General features: G+C 46.3%; 1 protein-coding gene across 4 annotated transcripts in view; it reads right to left on the bottom strand.

Annotated features, from left to right (window-relative positions):
* The window catches only part of LOC119431551 (uncharacterized), a 94,005-nt gene that overhangs the window by 56,285 nt on the left and 16,557 nt on the right, over nucleotides 1-21,163 (bottom strand). For all 4 annotated transcript variants that reach the window (XM_049670384.1, XM_037699034.2, XM_049670371.1 and 1 more), the window contains 3 exons: nucleotides 8,208-8,629; nucleotides 7,260-7,416; nucleotides 275-868 (listed from right to left, as the gene is read on the bottom strand). In XM_049670384.1, the coding sequence (XP_049526341.1) occupies nucleotides 275-868; nucleotides 7,260-7,416; nucleotides 8,208-8,629 (1,173 nt within the window). The remainder of the gene's footprint in view (nucleotides 1-274; nucleotides 869-7,259; nucleotides 7,417-8,207; nucleotides 8,630-21,163) is intronic.

Below are 21,163 nucleotides of genomic sequence, written 5' to 3'. Positions count from 1 at the left end.
AGTCCAACGTTTATTGCTGCACACGTTGTGTGTACACAATCATGTAACATTAATGGAATTTTCGAATATATCTATCCGCCCATTTTCAGCACTTAAAATATTTTTCTTTAGGGTTCAAAGCTATGGCGTGTGAGGAGAGGAGATAGCCAGTATCAGCTTGCAGCTGTATGCACTAATAACAGCCGACTTATTCAATCAAAAATTCAGCAGTACAATAAAAACCACTGCTGCTTTGAAGATATCCCAAACTCCTGGAAGGATGTGAAGAGCTCACCTGAACGTGGGCAACAACTTGGTCACCAGATCCAACAGCAGCTGTACCCGAGGACTTTGGGATCACGCCAATTCCAGCACTGCTTGCATCCCCTTTTGTGGTCACCACGTTGTCGTTGGAGTCTGTGACACAGATGGTCAATGCTTCATCCTGACCGGGTGTACTTGTGGACTCCCTGGAACTGTTGCCAGCGTCAAAAGTTTGTAGAAGTTCCTTGCTTCGAGGTGAAGCACTTGAAGGAGAGAAATTGTCAAAGCACAGGAGGAAGTTTGTGTCCTGTAAAACTGGGGCGTCTGGCAGCTTCTGAGAATCTGCAGGCTCAAGGAGGTTCACGTTTTGGTCATACAACTCAAATGGTTCTAAGGGCTCATTGGTTACACCAGGGCTTAACAATCCAGCTGCATTCGATAAAGCATTGTCACTTTCTAGAAGCAGCAGAGTGTCGTTGGCAGGAACACAAGTCACATCCCTGCTGCTGGATTCAGATAGCACACTTGGCAACTCCAGAGTATTGTCTGGCAGAGCTTCAAAACTGTCCTGCTGCTGATGGCTTTCATTTAAGGCAGAGGCTGCAGGGGCATTCACTTCATGTCCCTGCAAAGAAGAAAAAAAATGAAAATTCACCAACGATTACGATACTCCCTAGTGCGAATTTTGAGCGCAGCTGTTTAGGTGTTTGAATTCGCAATATATTATGGCAAAGAATTTGAATTCTGAACATGAGGGTCCTCTCAGCAGCGGCGCTGAGTCGCTGCTCGGGCAGAGGGTTAGCAGCAGGGGCAGACGAAGCATTTCCACCGGGGGCGTCGCTCATTGTTCAGAAAGCGTTAACGCAGGAACACGTGGCTCGCACGGAGCGCATACTCTAGCAGCGACAGCGCAGGCAAAGTAGCGCATGCACAGTGGGTCCGATGCCCACACTAACACTGTTTCCATATATGGTATCTGTGGACCCGCTCGTGGACCCGCTCGCCGCATGCCTGGTCACCGCGATGGAGCACGTCTCGCCACTTTGCTCTCCTCACCCTTTTGCTATACTCTCCTCCTCTGCTTTCGCCCCCATGCTTCCACTGCACCCTCCTCGGCTTTCCTCCTTGCACTCTCCTCGCTATCGCCGTCGTTCATCCACTGCTGCGCTCGTTTACTCAGTTACGCTGAGGGATGCCAACACACAAGCTCTAAAAATTGCCGTGTATCACTGGCAAAATTCTTTCCTAGTGAAGTTGAACTGTTAATGTGAGTGAGTGAAATCCCCCGAAGTTTTAAAGTTTCACTACAAATATCTGAAATTACACACCCCTGCACGTAAGAAAGCAGCAACATTAGTCCTAGGGTGTAAGAGCCAGAAGAAAGCACCATAACTTCCAAGTTGAACTTTCACTAAGTCTATTTAAAATGCTATGCTATCTACACAAATGCAGCTTGTACTGATGCTTTATGCTCCTTGGCAGACTCAGTGCATGATAAATATGGCCGGAATGTAACTAAATAAAGCTCCTTTTAACTAACTTTTTTTTATCTTAAATTTTTTCTTAGAATATACATTTACTTAACGTATATTCTAAGAGAATAAAATTTAAATTTAATATTTATTTTCGTATGACTTCAGCAATTCCCGTTTTAACCATGCAAGTTTTTAACCATGCAAGGAGCCTTGAAAGATCAACTGCAATGAAACTTCAGACCACATAAAAAGCCTAGTTTCAAATAGTGTAGATATAGAGCAGCCTCCATGTAAAGGTTGCAAGCATGTATGCAAAATTTTAAGTTTGAAATACGAATAGACATTGCGAAAAGCTCACAAAAGTAAACGTTTCTCATACTGCAATTGAAAAAAAAAAACACCATTACAGCTCATTGAAAGTGATGCACAACCCAGAATATGCAGCTCCTCGGCATGAGTGTCCCAAGATTAGGTGCTGCCCACAGCATGTTGAAAAATCTGAGGCAATCTGGTTGGATGCTAACTAGCAGGTACATGAGTCGTCTGTTTAGGTGCTATTTATAGGATGTTAAGAAAATTGGACAATTACGAGCCCTGCAGCTTTGCCAAGACTGCTTTAACAGTATATTCTACTCATTTATAACCAATTAAACCAAAGTGAAATTTTGTTGCAAATGGGAAATAATGACGAACATTGGCACGTGACATATACACCCCAGGGTGATGCAGCTTGTCACTGTCACTGTCTCTTGGTTCCGCAAGGCATAAGTGCCAAGGCAACTGTTAACAGCTCTGCACTGCTTTCAGAATGGTCTGCACATGCGACGAGCTGCATTACACTGAGATCAGTCTTCGCACTGGCCTTCCTGCATCAGAAATAAGTGTCACTATGCGACAAATTTCGGAATAAGGCTCAATTTTTAATAAAGATGTAAACCATAAAGACAAATGAATCAATTACTGAATTTGTTAATTATACACTTTCTGGCTGTAATTTCTCATGCACAGAGTGTACATCCATGAGCAAAAGTATATGGACCACAGGGTCGCCGAAAAAACTGAATTTCTTTGTAATTAACATGCATAAACTGAAATTGATGAGTACACTGGAAGTTTCGCAATGCCAAGTGTGGACTGCAGTCCCCAATTTCAAGTTGCATTCGCAGGCAGTTGGGAAAAAAAAATCTGCTTCATTGCGCAATCCCTGGTCCGTATACTTTTCTCAGGGGTGTACATTCAAAAGCCTAAAGGACCTGCACAAGCCAGACTTTAATATGTTGTGCAGCCACTTTAATAATATTAGTGTAACTTTAACTCTGAAAACATGGTACATGAATGTTAGTAGCCCCTAGGCTGTAGGACATCATTTTTTATTTTATGCTGATATTGTGACTCCACAAATACCAAACCTCAGCCTGGTGATGTCCAGTTTGGTGGAGCATCACAGGCATCAACCTGTACCACAACAGCTACAAGCACAAGTGACAAAAAGGACAGCAAGGCCATATAGTTATGGCAGGGGTAGCCATTTGACTGCCAATAATTTCAGTCATACTTGTCAAACAAAAAAAATTTTCCCTGAAAAAGTATGCCCAATATTGGGCTTTTAAATGATAGACATCACAGAGCATTCTCAAATCGTTTCAGCAACAATCTCATTGTAAGTGCAAATAGGCAACAGAAATGGACGCATTGTCTAAACAATGTATATCTGTTGCATTAATGACAGCAGTACTTGGAACCCTCCAAACACTCAAGAACTACAAAAAGGCTGAAATGGCTACGCAGAAAATTAAGTGAAAAGTCACCACAAAATATAGCCAAAAACACTCACCAAGCATCCACAGGCCAGCATGAACAGTGAATGACAATTGAGAAAATGAATAAGAAAAAGCTGAAACCTAACTTGCAAATTTCCCCCATACTGCTGAACGGGGGAAAATAAAGATGCATTCTCACATAACTTTTATTAGCTCAGTTTTAAATTTCTGCCATTGATATGTTACCCACATACAAGCAATAGGAAACAGGTGAAGTGCTACTGAACACTCAAGAATATAGGCAGCAAAGTATCTCCCATTCACGTGCCCGATACAGGTTTATCAGTACATAAAGCACTCTGAATACTTCCCAAAACTTTTATACGAATGAGAGCCAACCCCTGAGAGACAACACAACAAAGAACGTACATGTACAGTGTAAGAAGTACCAGGTCTTTCGTGGCAAAACAGCACACTGTACCCTCTGCATGACACGTTCAAAGCATTCCACAGCAAGGAATGCACTAAAATGTATAGCTGCAGCAGAAAAAGATTAGCACAAGCGACTGATGACCGGAGCAAGGAAATTGCAGTAAGAGGCACTCTTGTTCTCCAGCACACTGGTGTCCAAAGTGCCAGACGATTCGTGTTTCAAAGAGGGAGTGCCTGGCACCCTCGTTTTAGGCAGTGCTGGGGAACAACAGAGCCGCGTACCGCAATTTATCTGCTCAGGTTATCGGTCCCTTGTGCTAATCTCCCGCTGCACCTGTACATACTATCTGTCACAGAAGTTCTTGGGCCAAGGAGCTAATGGTCAGAAACAACGGGCTGTTTGCAACAGTATAGGGATGTCTAGGCTTCTGCAGATGTCCACACACAGCAGCAGTAAGCATAGCACCATTGCATGACCACGTCTAGCCCAGCCACACAAGTTCAGGCCTGGGAGCTTTTGCAACAGATATACATAATTAAACAACAATAATTGAAAATGAAAATATAATCTAGTACACTGATAAATGCAAGAACATGTGGTTCTACAGGCTATTTTGAAGATGTGAATACTTATAGGCCACAGACAATGACCGCCGGCGCTAGATTCTAAAAGCTACTTAAGAAGCCACAATGAGCAGCAACAGGTGGCAAGCTGCAGTAGCCGTGCATGCATGCTTCTAGCAATGGTTAGATGCAACAGTTCATACATGCAGCGCTTTTCTCCGCATGCTTATGTCACTGCAAAAAACAAAAATATATCACGGCAGCATCATTCGTAGTTATTGCATTCTATAAAAAGTTTCATTTCAATGTTTCAGAGAATATGCATTTGCCACAAGTTTAACTGCTTGCCCACTCCGAGCAAGCTATTACACCCTGGCCACAGGTCAGTGCTACGACAAGGATCAGCTATGCGGCCAAGACAAACTAAAGTGCAACCAACTGGCCTCACTGTTAAAAGGCTAATGCAGGCTATCAGCTGGGCCAGCTGATAACCTACATTGGGCCCAAATAATTGTTATCTCCATGAGCCACTACCAAGGATCAAACATTATTTAGTAATGTCAGCTTTTATGTGCAAAGACAACTGAGGCCATGATGCACCATGCACAAAAAGCTGACAAAAAAGTTATCAAGATTATATTCGACAATGATTGCAGTAAAAGCCAGATTTTTCTAAAACATTAAAAGTGACCTGGGAGACAAGAGTGCACCCTCTGAGGAATAAAGATGAAACAGTACTTGATTTTTGTGAAATTCTTGGAATTATGTCTGATGTTACGATTCATGCCCTGGACATGTCGACAAAATGTAGCTGTCAAGGGATTTCTGGGATAACACATGCAGGTCATGCACTGTTGCACAGAAAATTGTGCACGAGAGCTGCAAGTCCTGAAGTTGCACAGGGGGTTACAAGGGACAATGTAGTGGAGGGCTTCAGATGTATCTTGAACTGCTGGGGTTCTTTAACGTGTACTTAAATCTAAGTAGACAAGCATTTTGCATTCCACCCCAATAGAAATGTAGACACCGTGGGAGGGAATCAAACCCACCATCTATTGCCAAAATGTCCTTGGTGCATGCATGACTTCCTTTAACCCAGTGTTGGTTTAATGAAGTTTATTGCTTGCGGCGAAATGTCACCCAGTCTGCCGTTCCGACAATGTTAGGCAAGCTAATCGCGTGTCATCTTCAAATACAATTTATTATGGCAAAGGTTTGTTGTGCTGCTTTTGCTACACACCCATCAGCTTCTGTATTGCTTGGTGTTTTCACATGTCTAAAGACTAAATAAAGCAAAATAATTTAGCCTTTGTTTATATATTAAGGTCACAATCGGCTTTAAATGGCCGATACTGCATTTATGCAAGAATCAGTCCAGATGATTTTTTTCTTCAAGTTAGGACTGCCTACAGAAAGCCATATGGCTTAACCCTCAGGTGTAATAAAGGACGCAGAGTGATACAAACCTGATGCAATGCTTTAGAAATCCTCACTCATTAGAATGCCACCAACCTTAGTAAATTTTATAACAAACTGCTCTGCTATTGCACCAGTTCAAGCAAGTAATTGTATATGAAAGGAGGAAAAAGCCACCACAGAGGCTCAGTGGCCATGGTGGTCTGCTGTTGAGCACTAGGTTGCAGGTTCTATTCCTGGGCACAGCAGCCGCATTTTGAAGGGAGGTGAAATTCTAAAACACTCGTGCACTCATATTTAGGTGCGTGTTAAAAAAAAAAAAACACCAGGTGGCAAAATTAATCTAGGTCCCCCCACTACAGTGTCCCTTGAAACCTACTGTGCCAGTTCCGCTAAATTAAACCCCACCAATTAAATTAAAGGAGTCAAGTATAGCAGTACAAACCACATTTAAGTGTCAAACTGTAGCTTTCTCACATTACAATATGTTGAACGCCATGAGAGATTACACGGCAAATATTTCACGACAGCTCTGAAAAACACATAGCCTGGACTACTGAACACTTCTACCCAAAAAATAAGCTCAGAGCAGCTTTCCACAGTGATAACGTCCCGACACGTTCACACTTATGCTTTCCTCACCTTGTCCACTAGTGTCAGTGATTACTGCCACCCCAATTTCAAAAAAAAAAAAAAATGAAATGATGGGGTTTTATGTGCCAAAACCACGATCTGATTATGAGGCCCGCTGTAATGGGGGGCTCCGGAACAATTTGGACCATCTGGGGTTCTTTAACGTGCACCTAAAACAATCCAAACGCACGGACCAACTGAACTCAAAACTCCGTAACAGTTTACTTGGTTGCAATAAAAACCATTCAAGCAGCTTGAGCAAAAATCTTGACTGACGGCTGCGCAGGTAAGTCACCGAGACGGGCAACCCTATACATTTGTGGTAACAGGCTGAATTTGGGAAACCAAAAGCAATTCTAGACGAATCAATGACAGCCATCCACCATGCATTTGGCCCATTACACGCTGTCAGTTATACGACTCTGATACTAAACTAGCAAACGCGCAATATTGCACCTACACACGACTTAATGCAACAATAATGGTCATTATGTTGTTTTTTTTCTTGTTTGTTTACAAGAAAACTACGAAAGCGGCCACGCTACTGGCCGTCACGAAATAGCAGATATCCAATACCAAAAGCTGGCAGAAGCGGTGCCACGAACCTTAGAACCACCATGTGCTTAGAACCGGCCGTCATATTATCACAAGCCACTGTGTGCACGCTCTATCAATGGTCGACCGCGCTCGTACGGAAACGGCGAACGAAAGAGATAAAGAAGCTATGTTTGCTCACCTCGACTGACGCAGCAATGCTAGTGTCGTGGCTGCTGATGTCAAAGAAATGAGTGGCTCCCAAGGGAGAGCCCTTCGCCGTGGTGTAAGTCAAATCCAGTTCGCTCTTGTTTGTGTCGTCGCCGAGAAAAGAGTTGCTTGTCGACTGCTTCTCGGGCCTGCAAAAATCAGGGCCGCACGTGATGATAAACGAAGGATTGCAGAATAGCCTCCCAAAGAGGCGAGGCTCCTCCCGCATAACCAAGGCACTCGTCACAGCGCCAACGCAATGGGCCACGGTAATGGGAGCCTTTCCGCGAAGCTCGGCACCAAAACAGCGACCGCGTTCAGGCGCATTGGATTACAAAACAAAGCAAAAGAGGCTACGCAGTCCATGCAAATAACCAATTACATTATCGTTAAAAAGAAAACTCACCCTTAAAAGGCACTCAGGAACTGCATGAAAAGTTCCTCTACACACAAGTTACAGCCGCAAGCGGTGATGAGGTCACGTGACGTCCCGTATGGCAACAAAGGTTGCCAGAGCGGCAAGCAAAGTCGTTCACGACCTTTGCCGCGTACTACAAAACGCGACGACTGCAGGGCGACGCTGCGACGCTAACAAACTGCAATGCTTACATTAAATGCAGTATCCAAAGCGCCGCGACCAGCAGTCGACTTACCTAAGAACCTAAATTAGGGCGACAAGCAAAGCCATTCACGACGTTTGCTGCGTACTACGTACGAAACGCTAAGGGAGTCGATGCAACGCGAACAGACGGCAACGATTGCACTAATCCAAAGCGCCGCGACGAGAACTCCACTTCGGTAAAATCATTAATTACAGCGGCAAGCAAAGTCGTTCACGAATTTTGTCGCGCACTACGAAACGCTACAAGTAGGGCGTTGCTGCAACGCTAAACGGCAATGTTTGCACTAAATGTAGAGCTGCGATGAAAAGTCGACTTACCTAAAAGCACCAATTTGCGTGTCGGAAACGATGTCCAGCGTTCCCTGCTCCTGCAATGCATGTTCGACGTTGTCCCTCTCTCCAACTTGCAGGCTTATGGGCGGCGTTTTATCTACAGCGAAGGTGAGCTCCGCACTGCCTTCCTCGGGCACACAGGACGGCCCCCCCGTATGCAAGGCACTCAGGGATCGAGGAGTGAGCGTTCTATTCATCTTTACGTCCTCGTGGACGCCTGAAGCCTCCGTTGTCACTTCAGAAATGGGTTCGCAGTACACACAGTTGTTTATCTCGCTCAGGACAGCTCGGGCTTCAGGCAGGTTCCCTTGGTGCTCGATGGAAGCAAGGGGTCCACCACCAACGGGCGTGCGTTGTTCCCTGGACGCTTCGCCCGATTTTCGCCGGCTCGCTGACGGTGTTCCGTCCTAGACGACGGTGGTAAGCGCAATAGTTTGTCAGATAGCAGTTGCCTCTGCAACGCGGCCACAAAGTGCACAAGCAATAGAAGGGACGCGAGCCATCACAAGAAGACGTATGAGCGATATGGCGCAAGCGCTGTCGGTTTTGCCTCGAACCAGACGCTGCTCGAACGTTAGATCACGTGACACCGCTTCGCACTGGTGGTCGACGTCATAGCCTTCGCACCAGCGGCCGTGGTCATAGCCTGGCCCCCCATACACTTTCTGTGCCTGCCGGATCACCTAAAAAACTGCCGTCGTCTATGAAGGCGTCACTTTACATAGGCTAAAAGTCATGAGGCTATATGATAGTGCTCGCACGGCTTGCAGTGAGCCGTCTTATTTTTAAACCTCTTTGATCTTATCGTACAGTTTAGGAGGCATAATTTCGTATGCCAGGAACTTTGTCCCTTGTCATCGACAGTAGCTGACTATCTTATCAGCAGCGAAAAGTTTGCTTTGGTGCCGTACGGCGATATGCAGTCGATCCCGGGACATGCGCTCGTATTAGTTGATGTTTACTTGATTGAAAAAGGCACTGTGTTGCGGTAATTATACAACTGGCCAAAGTTTTTATTCGCTATCTTGACCATGTTATGCTAGATACGTGGTCGCAGGGTCGCATGTTAACACTTCGTGAAAGGTCTGCATTTACGACGCGCGAGCTATAATGTTCTTGGTGATGTTTTCAGTAGTAAAATAGAAATTCTTTGGCATGCCTTACTTATTTCTTGCGGCAAATCGAACAAGGGATGTTTACGACGGCGTGATACCAACACGGCCTAAAATTATGCCATTCCTACGGCGTTATGCAAAATGTTGACCACCTACGCACCCCCGATCTCAGTTTCCCGATATCGTATTTCCTTTCTTGGCGTTCGCTGTGCTAAAAGCAGAAAACTACATTGACTCTGGTCCTGTGTGTCATTCAGTGCCGAGAAACATTGACAACGATTTCCCGCCACTGCCCGCTGCCTATCCAACGTAAATGAATGAAACACGCATGCCGAGGGCTAACAGAACTTTTCACCATTTGGACCTGACAAAAGTTTAAAAAAAGATATTTTCTGACTAATCACGTTAGAGAAAGAAACATGTAACAGTAAACGGGCAAATACGATGACTTTACTGGCCCAACGAAGTAGCAGATGTGCGCTCATTGAGTCAGGGAAAACCCGTACCAGCGAAGAGCTCTTGAACCATCGAAATCTTTTGGTTTCAAGCCAGATAAACGCTGAAGATTTACCAGACATGATGTGATACCGCTCGATCATTTTTAAAGGGACGCTAAAGGGAAAAATGATTTCTTCTGCATCAGTAGATTACCCTTCCACAATACCGAAAACACCACTCTTACCGCGAGAAGCCACTTCGTAAGCCAGAAAGAAACGAAAAACACAGAGCCACCTTGGAAGTTCCCGCACCAGCTCACCGTGACGTCATGGATTTTGACAGCGTCTTCTAGGTTTCAGTTAATTCTTCAGCGGTAAAGATTGACAACATTGTGTTCCAAAGGAGCCCAAGACTGAATGTGGCAAGTTTCGTGAACTTTTACTGAAATACGAAAAATTACTTTAGAAGTCGTGACGTCACACTGAAGTGCTGACGTTGGGGTTTCCGCGCAAATTAAAATTTTACTTTGAACTTCATTTTCTCTTCTAATAATTAACCTATTTCAGTGTAATTAACGATAGCAGAGTTTTCGAAGAATAATTTATGAGTCTAAATTGATTTATCGTTTTGCTTTAGTGTCCCTTTAAGAAAGTTTGCACCCTTTGGGGCTTGTCCCACAACAATCAATCGCCATCTGCAAGCTTGCTTGCATTTCCTTTCTTGGAAACTCTGCGCTTGCTATACTTTCCTGTCGATAATGCTATGTGACGCTGACAACGCGTCGTTCGTGACCTGGAAGTACCGGGCTCACAGCGTTAAAGAAAGGAAATGCGGGCAAGATAGACGACGATTATCGTTGTGGTACAAGATAAGCCCCATAGGGTGCAAACGTTTTTAAGAGTGCTTGCACTAATTGCCGCACATGACAGTTGCGCGACTCCTTCCCGTAGAGTAGAAAGCTAGGCTACTTGGAATAGATGCATAACTGAGATCAGCGCGCGAAACGAAGCCATGCATGGAAGGGACACAGGGCGAGCAGTGTGTTTGTACCCCAGCGCTCGTCGTGTGTCCCTGGTTTCATGTTGCCGTCGTTTTCCGCATTGATTTTAAGTGCGCATCAATTCCCGCCTCCGGATGCGTCACTGTTGATGGCCAAGTCCACGTCTTAAAGGCGGGCCACCGGGCTAGCGCGTCCGTCAAATTCCCGCAGAGTTTAGATGCTGTGCGGGCAGAACACACAGCAAAGTTCGATAAAATGGCACGAAAAAAAAAAAAAGCATTTTCTCATACAGCGTGCGAAACATTCAAAACAAAATGCCCTCTGGAAAATGCAATGCGAACCGTAGCTCTCAGCGCCGCCGAAGCAGAGGCTCCACACGTGAATAAACTGACAACGTCACTGGGGCCCTGGCATCATAACTTTTTAATGAATAAAGAATTAATAAAACTACATTATGTTTTAGGGTCCTGTCCGAGGCACTATCGACCAAAAAAGTTTACGGACTAAGGGATCTGACAAAAATCCGAATGTCTTACGCAGCCTCAAAACGCAGCCTAGTATTCCCATTTCCAGCCTCTACTGGTATATGCGAACAACATTGTGATGTACGGTTTTACTGGCTACTTTTAAAGGTTGCTTGGATATTTAGCGTTTTCTGAGATCCCGTGGTCCGTGAACCTTTTTTGGTCGATAGTAGATTGTGCGACAAACGCGAATGAAAAAAGTTAAAGCAGAACCCATCTGCACGATGACTGCCGATGGTAATGCGATTAGCATTCAAGCAATGTAACGACACGCTGACACTTTCCTTGCTTCGGCTACATACGATATGCACTGTCTCCGGTATCAGTAGACATTGCTGTGCCACTCGCTTGCTGTGCCACTCGCTTGCCGTTTCTGTTCCATGACGTCATCCCGTAGATCGACGTAGATAGATAGATAGATAGATAGATAGATAGATAGATAGATAGATAGATAGATAGATAGATAGATAGATAGATAGATAGATAGATAGATAGATAGATAACCGCATGAATAATTCTGCCGGTTAGAGTTTTCTCGAAAGCAAAATTGTACCGAGCATCCCAGAAGGATACTTTCCGTGACGTCAGTGGTGGTATGCACGTGCCGGTAGGGTAGATGTTATAAGCGCGGAGCATTTCCCTTTTCGGACGGTGTAACAAAAGTTTGCACCCTTTGGGATTTTATCTTGTCCCCAAACAATAATCGTTGTGTCTTAGGCCGGTATTTTGTAGCGATGCCTTTCCGATGCTAATGCCGTTTTGTGCTTTTCGCGCTTCAGTCAGGGCGACGGTCCGCTCACGTTATCAACGGGATCAGCCGGCCGTGAGCGGTGGATGATAATATTAGCACAGGATAAAGCATAACGCATCGCTGCAAAATACCGGCCTTGCTTGCGTTTTCTTTCTTGAAAACTCTGCACCCACTCCTTTCCTGTAAAGAATGCTTGTCTTTTGACATGCACGCCGTTCGTGACCTGAGGCTCTATTCTGGACATTCCGCCATTTTCTTCGAAGCGTGACGTACGCGCGACGCTTACACAATGGCGCCGATAGCCCCGATTTGCTTTCGTAACGTGACGCAAATTTGACGTTTCGCCTAAGAAACTGTAATGTAGGCATTGAACATAGCGTGGCTGATAAAGCAAAACAGTTTTCCTCCCCAGTAAAAATAAAACAGCTAGCTCAACGCGTACGATTATTGCATCGAAATCGTTTCTCGCTTCCGTCGTCTGCATGCGCGCAGGCTGTCGTCTGCTTCATTAGCTAGGATGCGTGTCCTCGGGAAACGGAATGAGTCATCGTATATTGGCGCCCACGCGCTTGCTTTCTACCTTGAGACAACATACGCGACCTGCCAGTGATCAGCGCACGCTCTAGGCCGCGTTATCGCTATCTCGTGATCCGCAAGTGACTCAGCCCGACTCGTCTGGCTGAGAAGCCGCCGAATATCATCGATAGCGTTGCGCGCGCCACAGGTATCCGCTTGAGCGACGCAAACGCCGGCACTGCCATCTCTTGTGCACTTCGCTGCTTACTCGCACCGCGAGAGGAAACTTCAAGGCGCCGTCTTGCGTACATTTCTTTTTGCAAATTAAAAAGTCACCGTTGTCATAGCCTTTGATGACGCGAAAAGTCATTAATATTGATTACAATACAAACGCAACAGTGAAAAGTGCGAAATCTCGCAGAAAGTTTGCTAGTTTCAACCAATATTATTTCAAATAAACGTGTTTTTAATAAAAATGATGGTGCAAAACACAAATGCCAACACCACCCGAGAGCGATGCAAATGCTATGAACACGCGTTGTGAACAAAAGATTTTTATGGCCCGAAATGACAGGGAAAATGCGGCGATACGGGGCTCTATTCTGGACACACATGACGGCTGCACGGCCGCCATTATCCGCCATCTTGGCTGTCTTATTGGCTGTCCAGAGGTCACGTGTTTTGAAATTTGTGCCGGGAAACGGAAGTTTTGCTAAATGCAATTTTGCGTTTTCGTCAGAATGATGAAACATGACGTGGACCTGCAAACTTTATGGACTAATACTTTTTTGTGGTCCTTGGCACCTCTATTGCGACTTTAACGATTTAAAAAGTGGACGGTAGCGTGCAGAAGCTCGTACAATGCATCTGCAATTTCGCGAATATGTGGTGGCGTTCCAAGATAGCCGGCATGTCAGCTTGTTCATTGGCTGAAGGAATATCCCGTGAGGAGCGTCACAGGAAGGGCCGTTTCGTAAACGTCAATTTGACGTTGCGTGACGTTGCGCTGGGCCGCCATTGCAGAGATTTTCCGCCATAATTTGTGGTGCGACGAGCCGCGCGAATTATGGTAATGAGCGGCCATATGCAACGGCAGTGGAGAGGCATGCGTATCGCCGCATTTTCCCTGTCATTTCAGGCCATAAAAATCTTTTGTTCACAACGCGTGTTCATAGCATTTGCATCGCTTTCGGGTGGTGTTGGCATTTGTGTTTTGCACCATCATTTTTATTAAAAACACGTTTATTTGAAATAATATTGGTTGAAACTAGCAAACTTTCGGCGACATTTCGCACTTTTCACTATTGCGTTTGTATTGTAATCAATATTAATGACTTTTCGCATCATCAAAGGCTATGACAACAGTGACTTTTTAATTTACAAAAAGAAATGTACGCAAGACGGCGCCTTGAAGTTTCCTCTCGCGGTGCGAGTAAGCAGCGAAGTGCACAAGAGATGGCAGTGCTTGCGTTTGCGTCGCTCAAGCGGATACCTGTGGCGCGCGCAACGCTATCGATGATATTCGGCCGCTTCTCAGCCAGACGAGTCGGGCTGAGTCACTTGCGGATCACGACATAGCGATAACGCGGCCTAGAGCTTGCGCTCATCATCACTGGCAGGTCGCGTATGTTGTCTCAAGGTAGAAAGCAAGCGCGTGGGCGCCAATATACGATGACTCATTCCGTTTCCCGAGGACACGCATCCTATCTAATGAAGCAGACGACAGCCTGCGCGCATGCAGACGACGGAAGCGAGAAACGATTTTGATGGAATAATCGTACGCTTTGAGCTAGCTGCTTTATTTTTACTGGGGAGGAAAATGTCTTGCTTTATCGAGAACGCTATGTTCAATGCCTACATTACAGTTTCTTAGGCGAAACGTCAAATTTGCGTCACGTTACGAAAGCAAATCGGGGCTATCGGCGCCATTTTGTAAGCGTCGCGCGTACGTCACGCTTCGAAGAAAATGGCGGAATGTCCAGAATAGCGGCTACGCTTGCCTCTCCGTGCACTGCCATTGCATATGGCCGCTCATTACCATAATTCGCGCGGCTCGTCGCACCACAAATTATGGCGGAAAATATCTGCAATGGCGGCCCAGCGCAACGTCACGCAACGTCAAATTGACGTTTACGAAACGGCCCTTCCTGTGACGCTCCTCACGGGATATTCCTTCAGCCAATGAACAAGCTGACATGCCGCGACTAATCCGCTAGGGCAGGGCGCATGCGCCGTAGCGCCGTGAAAAAAAGGCGGATTGCAGATGCATTGCACGAGCTTCTGCATGCTACCGTCCACTTTCTTTTTAAAGCGCTAAAGTCGCAATATAGGCGCCAAGGACCACAAAAAAGTATTAGTCGATAAAACTTGCAGCTCCACGTCACGATTCGTGATTCTGACGAAAACGGAAAATTGCATTTTGCAAAACTTCCGTTTCCCGGCACAAATTTCGAAACACGTGACCTCTGGACAGCCAATGAGACAGCCAAAATGGCGGATAATGGCGGTCGCCATGCGTGTCGAGATTAGAGCCCCTGAAGTACCGGGCGCGTAGCGGTAAAGATAGGAAAAGCACGTAAGATAGATGATTATTGTTTGGGCACAAGATAAGCCCCAAAGAGTGGGCCTCTTCGATTATCCGCTCGGGCAGCCAGCCGGCAGCCAGCGGACAGCCCGATTGCCTGCCGGACGTTCGTTTTGCTCGGGCAGCGCCCGAAGCTCCGCCCACCAGTCCGAGTGCTGCCGGAATCGTGTTCGTTTTCTCTCCTCCGGCTGCTCGCGGGCTGCCCGCGGGCTCGCCCAGCTGCCGGAACGATTTTGCTCCGGCAAGCGAGCAGACGACGCGCTTTTTTTTTTTTTTTTCTCCATCTTTCGCGTCGTCTGCTCGTCAGTTGGAGCAGAAGTTCCGCGCTAGCTTTCGCGGTCTCCATCGGCTGGCAGTTTTCGCGCCGGGTGGTGAACGTTTCTGGTTCACTGCAATCTCGTCCGCCGCAGCCGCCATCTTCTACAAGCAGATGACGGAGCAGACGACACTGAGCGAACGGCAGCGTCTAGCAGCGTCGGCACGGTAACGCCAGCTGCCGGCTGTTCGATTTCGCGAGGCTCGCGGCCGCCTCGGGCTGCCCGAGACTTGCCGGTAACTTTTGGCCCATGTGACCACAATGCCAGCATGACGTCATTTCCTGTCAGAGAGCTGCCGTCTGGCTGCCTGAACAACGAAAATCGAAGAGGCCCAGTGCAAGCTCTTCTGAGTGACGTAGGGTGCTCAGCGATTCAAACACGATACTCTGAGCGCGCGCTGCCGGCCCTTGCGCCACCGGTGGCCACTGGGGACACCGAGTCGATGCAGTTTTGTATATTACATATGGTATCTTCGACTCAGTGGCGCACCGACGGAGGGGGGGGGGGGGGGTTCGGGGGTGGTAACCCCCCCCCCCCTGAGGCCGACTTAACCCCCCTCTTTTGTTTAACCCCTTTTCTTTCCTTGCGCATTTGAGTACTGCAACTAAGATGAAAGACGCGCAATCGTCTGCACACTCACAAAAAGCGCATTTTTTTGATAATTTCCCGTGAAGAAATTGAAATTAGTGCTATTTAGATGGTATTGGCAAACTGTCAACCCCCCCCCCCCCCCCCTCCCTGGCAGAGATCCTGGGTACGCTACTGCTTCGACTGGTCGCCTCGGAGCGCTCTAGATCGCTCTCGCGAGCGGCGTTGTCTTTGGCTGGTTGAAAGAGGGTGCGCGCCTTGCGTTCGTCTGGTTCTTTTCGATCGCTCTCCTCCCGCGTCGAGCGCTCCGCGCCCTGTCGTCGGAGCAGTCGTCGAGATGAGAGCGTTTCCAGCAACGTCAGCACAGCGTCGCCGTTCTTGGCGACGCTGTGCTTAGGCCTAGGCAACGTAGGCCACAGCATGCTGGCGGCTCAACGAACGGTCGTCCCACCGGCGCATCCGCCGGTTTAGCTTTAGATAGGCGAAACATCGGACGTTAGCAGTAGTCACGTGGTTTCGCATCTGCCATTTCCCCCTCCGAGAGCGAGTCACACGTATGGCTTGCGCGCTTGTCCTCTACCTCTGAGTTCGGGGAACGCCGGATCTGCACGATTCTGATTGGGGGGGATGGATGCGACCAGTCGAAGATACCAATAGAAAGCAAGAGACTGATTCATTGTGACTTAATAAAATATGCGATTTTCAATCGCAAGAGAAATCGCAGGTCCTTCTTGCGTAAGCAGAGAGCCTCACAGCGTGCTGTGGAAATGGAAAAGTCTGCGAGCTTGAAGCATCAGCTGGCCAACAATAAAGTATCTCAACATCGCTTGTTCTCCAATGCTTGCAATCAGGGCCTTCCCACCTTCACCATCAGGTATTTGTTTCTTCACTCATTTCTGCAAGTGGTTCACAAGTACATCGTTTCAGATAAATACCCCAATCGGACATCCTCGGATAGAGCATAAATGCCCGAATCACACGGTGTCCTTTAACATGCGTTTTTTTCTGTCGTGTTTCAAGCACCCCCAGTCATCCGAATGAGCTTCTGCTTTGCTTGTACGAAAAGCAGAAGCCTTTTAATATCTCGCTTGCCGAGGTTTAATAATAATAATAATAAAAAGCTCGACGCCCACTGGCAAGAACTGCTGCTCAACGACAAGTGGGCTGCACGTATGTACCTTGCGGAGGAAGAACAAGAAACTTCTGTCTCTATATGATATGTACTAGAGCGAGAGGCCAATTGAAAGATCAAGGTACCTCTATTTGAGGAAAAGGTTTGCCGTGTCACTGTCCCTTTTAACTACAGGGCACCCCCTTCAAAGCGCACTGATTCAACAAAGCTTGTGTACTTCGTGGTTTTGACACGCAAAACCCCAGTATTTAATTGCTGCGGTGAGGTCCTGTTTCGAGGCGTCCTTGTGCTGCACAGCTCTTTCTAGCAATAAATAAATACTGCTTTATGAAGGTCACGTTGCTGCCGATACCTTTTATGCCAGCAAATGAGTTTAACACGGTTACCCTGCAGATGTCATTTAACGACAACTTCGCAAGATGTCGGCCCCTCCTTAGCTGGTCTGTGTTGAGGTTCCGAGCGGCAAGCACTGGGTTGCCATTAGGCAATATATGTTCCATGGCACAGATCGCTAGTGTGCACGCCGACACTTGAATGATTCCTCAACAAGTAGAGGAATTTCCGACGGTGCCTGTGGGCACCGTCGGGGGGGGGGGGGGGGGGTGATTTCAGCCTCCCCCCCCCCCCCTCTACGGATTTTTTTTGTGCCGGCATGCACCGGCGACCGAAACTACCACCGACGCCGGGAATCATTCTAGATTGTGTCTACAATGTCTTTTTCACGCTCGAAAAGACATTTCGGCACGAACATTGCGAACTCGGGCTGGATTTCGTGGCAACGCCCTTGCTCCTGGAGTCACGTAACGCAAGGAACCTCATCCGAGCACAAACTTTCAAGGGATTTTCGATAGCGAGCAGGCGCGTTGCGGCATCTCGCAGCGGCCGCGGAATCTACGGAGCGCATGGATTTCAATTACGAAACTTTATGGGTACAAAGTTCTCATAAACTTTTGACGCGAAAAGTGCACTGCATTTCCAAGGGCGTGCTTTAAAAGATTTTCGATTCTGGAACTTTATGGGGTTAATGCTCTTATAAACTTAGGCCAACATGCGTGCACTGGAGCCCTCGTGTCCAAGCCGTTCCAGGAATGAAAGCACACGCTCTCAATCTTCCACACAAACGAAAATACTAAATATCACCGTGACTGTGAGCTAGCAGCTGATAATTTTCTCCAAACATTTTCAGGAAGCGTGCCCAATGTGATCGATCAGCTGGACCAGGGCAGGCAAAGTAAAGTATGAGAAAACAGAAGAAAGTTTTCCTAAAGAATTTCCTAAGAAAGGAAATTCTTTTTGCGGGCGACAAGGTCTGGCTCTCCGTGGCCACAGGGACAGTGGCCCTATGGATTTAAGCATAGCCCCCGCTGAAAATACAAGTGTTTTCAGAGCGCTTCTTCGCATGCGAGCTGATTGTGGAGATACATATCTGAAGAACCATTTGGAAAGTTGACCTAGTAATGCCTCGTATTTAAGCCCAGATGTACAAAACCAAATTATAGAAATTTGTGGTGAAATTATCAAGGAAAGCCTAGTTGCAAAAGCATGCTGTAAATGTGTACAAACTGCTGCAGATTCTAGTCGCCCTTCCAGTGACCACTGCCAGCGCAGAGAGAATGTTTTTTAACAAGAGTTTACTAAAAAACAACTTGCGCTCTACAATGTCTGTGGAACGCATGGTTAGGCTGACGTTTCTATACACCCACAAAGACGTCGGCATCAACGTGTCCGAAGTCATTAACCGCTTCGCTCAACTTCCCCGCCGAAAGAAGTTTGCCCTTTAGATAGCGAAGCAGCAAAAATCAACGCAAGTAAAAACTCTGTTCCTTCAGGTCCATAAGCTTGTAATTATGAAAACGTATGACTGTTCGTTAGCTTTTAAAACCGCAGAAATTTTAGCCGTTTATTCTAGCAGTTAGCATCATGATCAAAATTATCATGCGAATACGAAAATTAGGAAGACATCAATAACCAATTTTGACTTGGTTATTTGACAAGTTCAACTTGCCGCATATCATCTGTGGATTTCGTTTGTCCTTTTCTTTCCTTTTTTAGCTACCTGCTTTTATTTCTTTTTTGAAACGAAACAATACCCTCCTTTAATATTGGGTGCAGAATAATTGTTGCCGCTGTGCAGGCAGTTAAATTACACATTTTCGTACTGATTTCTGCATTATTCCTCTATTACTCTACCCACATGGCGCTGTCGCGACCGATGCATGGCCCTTGTACATATCACGATGTCTGCGATCATAGTTTTGTTCTTGCCTATAGTCGTGTACAACTTAAGAAGACAGGAGAGGCCCCGCCCAGATGACCGAAGCGCAGCAGCCGATTTCCACCGCGACTAAAGAAATAGTCCCGCTGACGCGACTCGCCCCGGTTGCGCCCCGGCTTGAAGCGCGGGCTACCATGTTTTCCGTCGGCGGGGACACCGGCCGTCCGGCTCATGACGCAAGTCTATAGTGTGCGCCCATTGGTGGAGGCTCGCATCCATCCGCCTTTGACGGTGCAATTGCCGCTGCCTTCTAAAGTTGTACCCGACTATAGAGCACGTCTTTCTGTGCGCAAAGTTTACTATCTGTGACTGCGCAACATGTTTATTTGCCTTGTTTGACGCATTATATACAGTGACGTATATTTAAATATCTTGTTGCGAGGTTTTGTGTATACAAGCAGTGAACTTTGTTTCCAGCGACTCTTTCTTGCCCTTTAGCGAGTTGTATCTTCGTATTTGTATATTCCATTCTATCTTCGCATTTCTAATGTATATTTTGCAGAACTCCTACTTTTTATTTGTACTCACTGTTGCGAGTGTAATCTCGGTGTAATTACAATGCACGACCGGTAACAGCTGCTCCTGCGCAATCTATTGCAACGAGGGACAGGGTCATTGAGTTTTTTTCCTGGCCGTTGCATATGTGCAAAAATGTAAACAAGGTTCTTGAATGACAAAGATTCATCAAAATACTTGTCCTCAACTTATTCATTTCATGGCCTTTACGTTTTTCATATCAGCTGCATGCACTGCTTTGCTGGTTACGAACTGATATACTTCTAAAGTTCGTGTGATATTTCCTTTACTTACTAAATAGACAAAAAAACGCGGCAGCATTGATATCAGTTATTTCTGCCACAATTTTTGGGACATACGAATATATTCTTTTATGAAAAAAAATACATATTTTACTTGACAGTGCGTAGCGTTCAATAATTCATTTGCAGCATTAATATACAATGGCATTGGCAAAGCAGTTATTATTCCTGTATTTGATCCCTCGACAAATTCTATGAGGAGACCGCGCTCCGGGGCTCGAGCCCCGTCCGAAATTTTCCCGGGGGGGGGGGGGGGAAGCTGAGCCCCCCCCCCCCCGCCCCTAAAATGTCATTACCGGAGTTCTGTTACCCACATAATTTGAGGATTCTCATGCGTTGCCTCCACATTTTCACTTTTGTTGTGGCTAAAGGCTTACGGCACCATTGTTGGCGCGGACATGCACGGCTTTTAATTTATACTTTCGCTTTAGTTCGGCAAATGCTGACAATAGGAGGACAAGCGCATTAGAAGCGCCAGCGGCGGCTACCTAATCCGTGTTTCCTTAACATTTTTTTTTAAGTTCCCGCTGAGTCCCGCTGAATTAGTCGAACACCACGCACAGACAAAATATATTTAAATATACGCAAAGGACGAAGTTTATTATATTTTTCAAAGAGAAGGAGGTAGCCAACTAAATGGATAGCCTATACCTAGAGAATGAATATGTTGATATATGTTCACCTCTTATCAAATTACTTTGCGTGCTTTTTTGACCCTGAAAAAAACCTGCAGACTTCAGTGACCCCTTCGGCAGAGTCTTCTATCGACGGCGTGTGAAAAGCACGTGAGTGATATGTGTCTCAATATTGATTCTCTTGCCAGTAGGCAATGCTAACGACTGGCGACAAAATAAAATAAAGCTCGTCTAATTATTTACAACAT

This window comes from Dermacentor silvarum, chromosome 1 (assembly GCF_013339745.2).
Source record: "Dermacentor silvarum isolate Dsil-2018 chromosome 1, BIME_Dsil_1.4, whole genome shotgun sequence".
Taxonomy (NCBI): domain Eukaryota; kingdom Metazoa; phylum Arthropoda; class Arachnida; order Ixodida; family Ixodidae; genus Dermacentor; species Dermacentor silvarum.
This window is presented reverse-complemented; position numbering and strand designations above follow the sequence as displayed.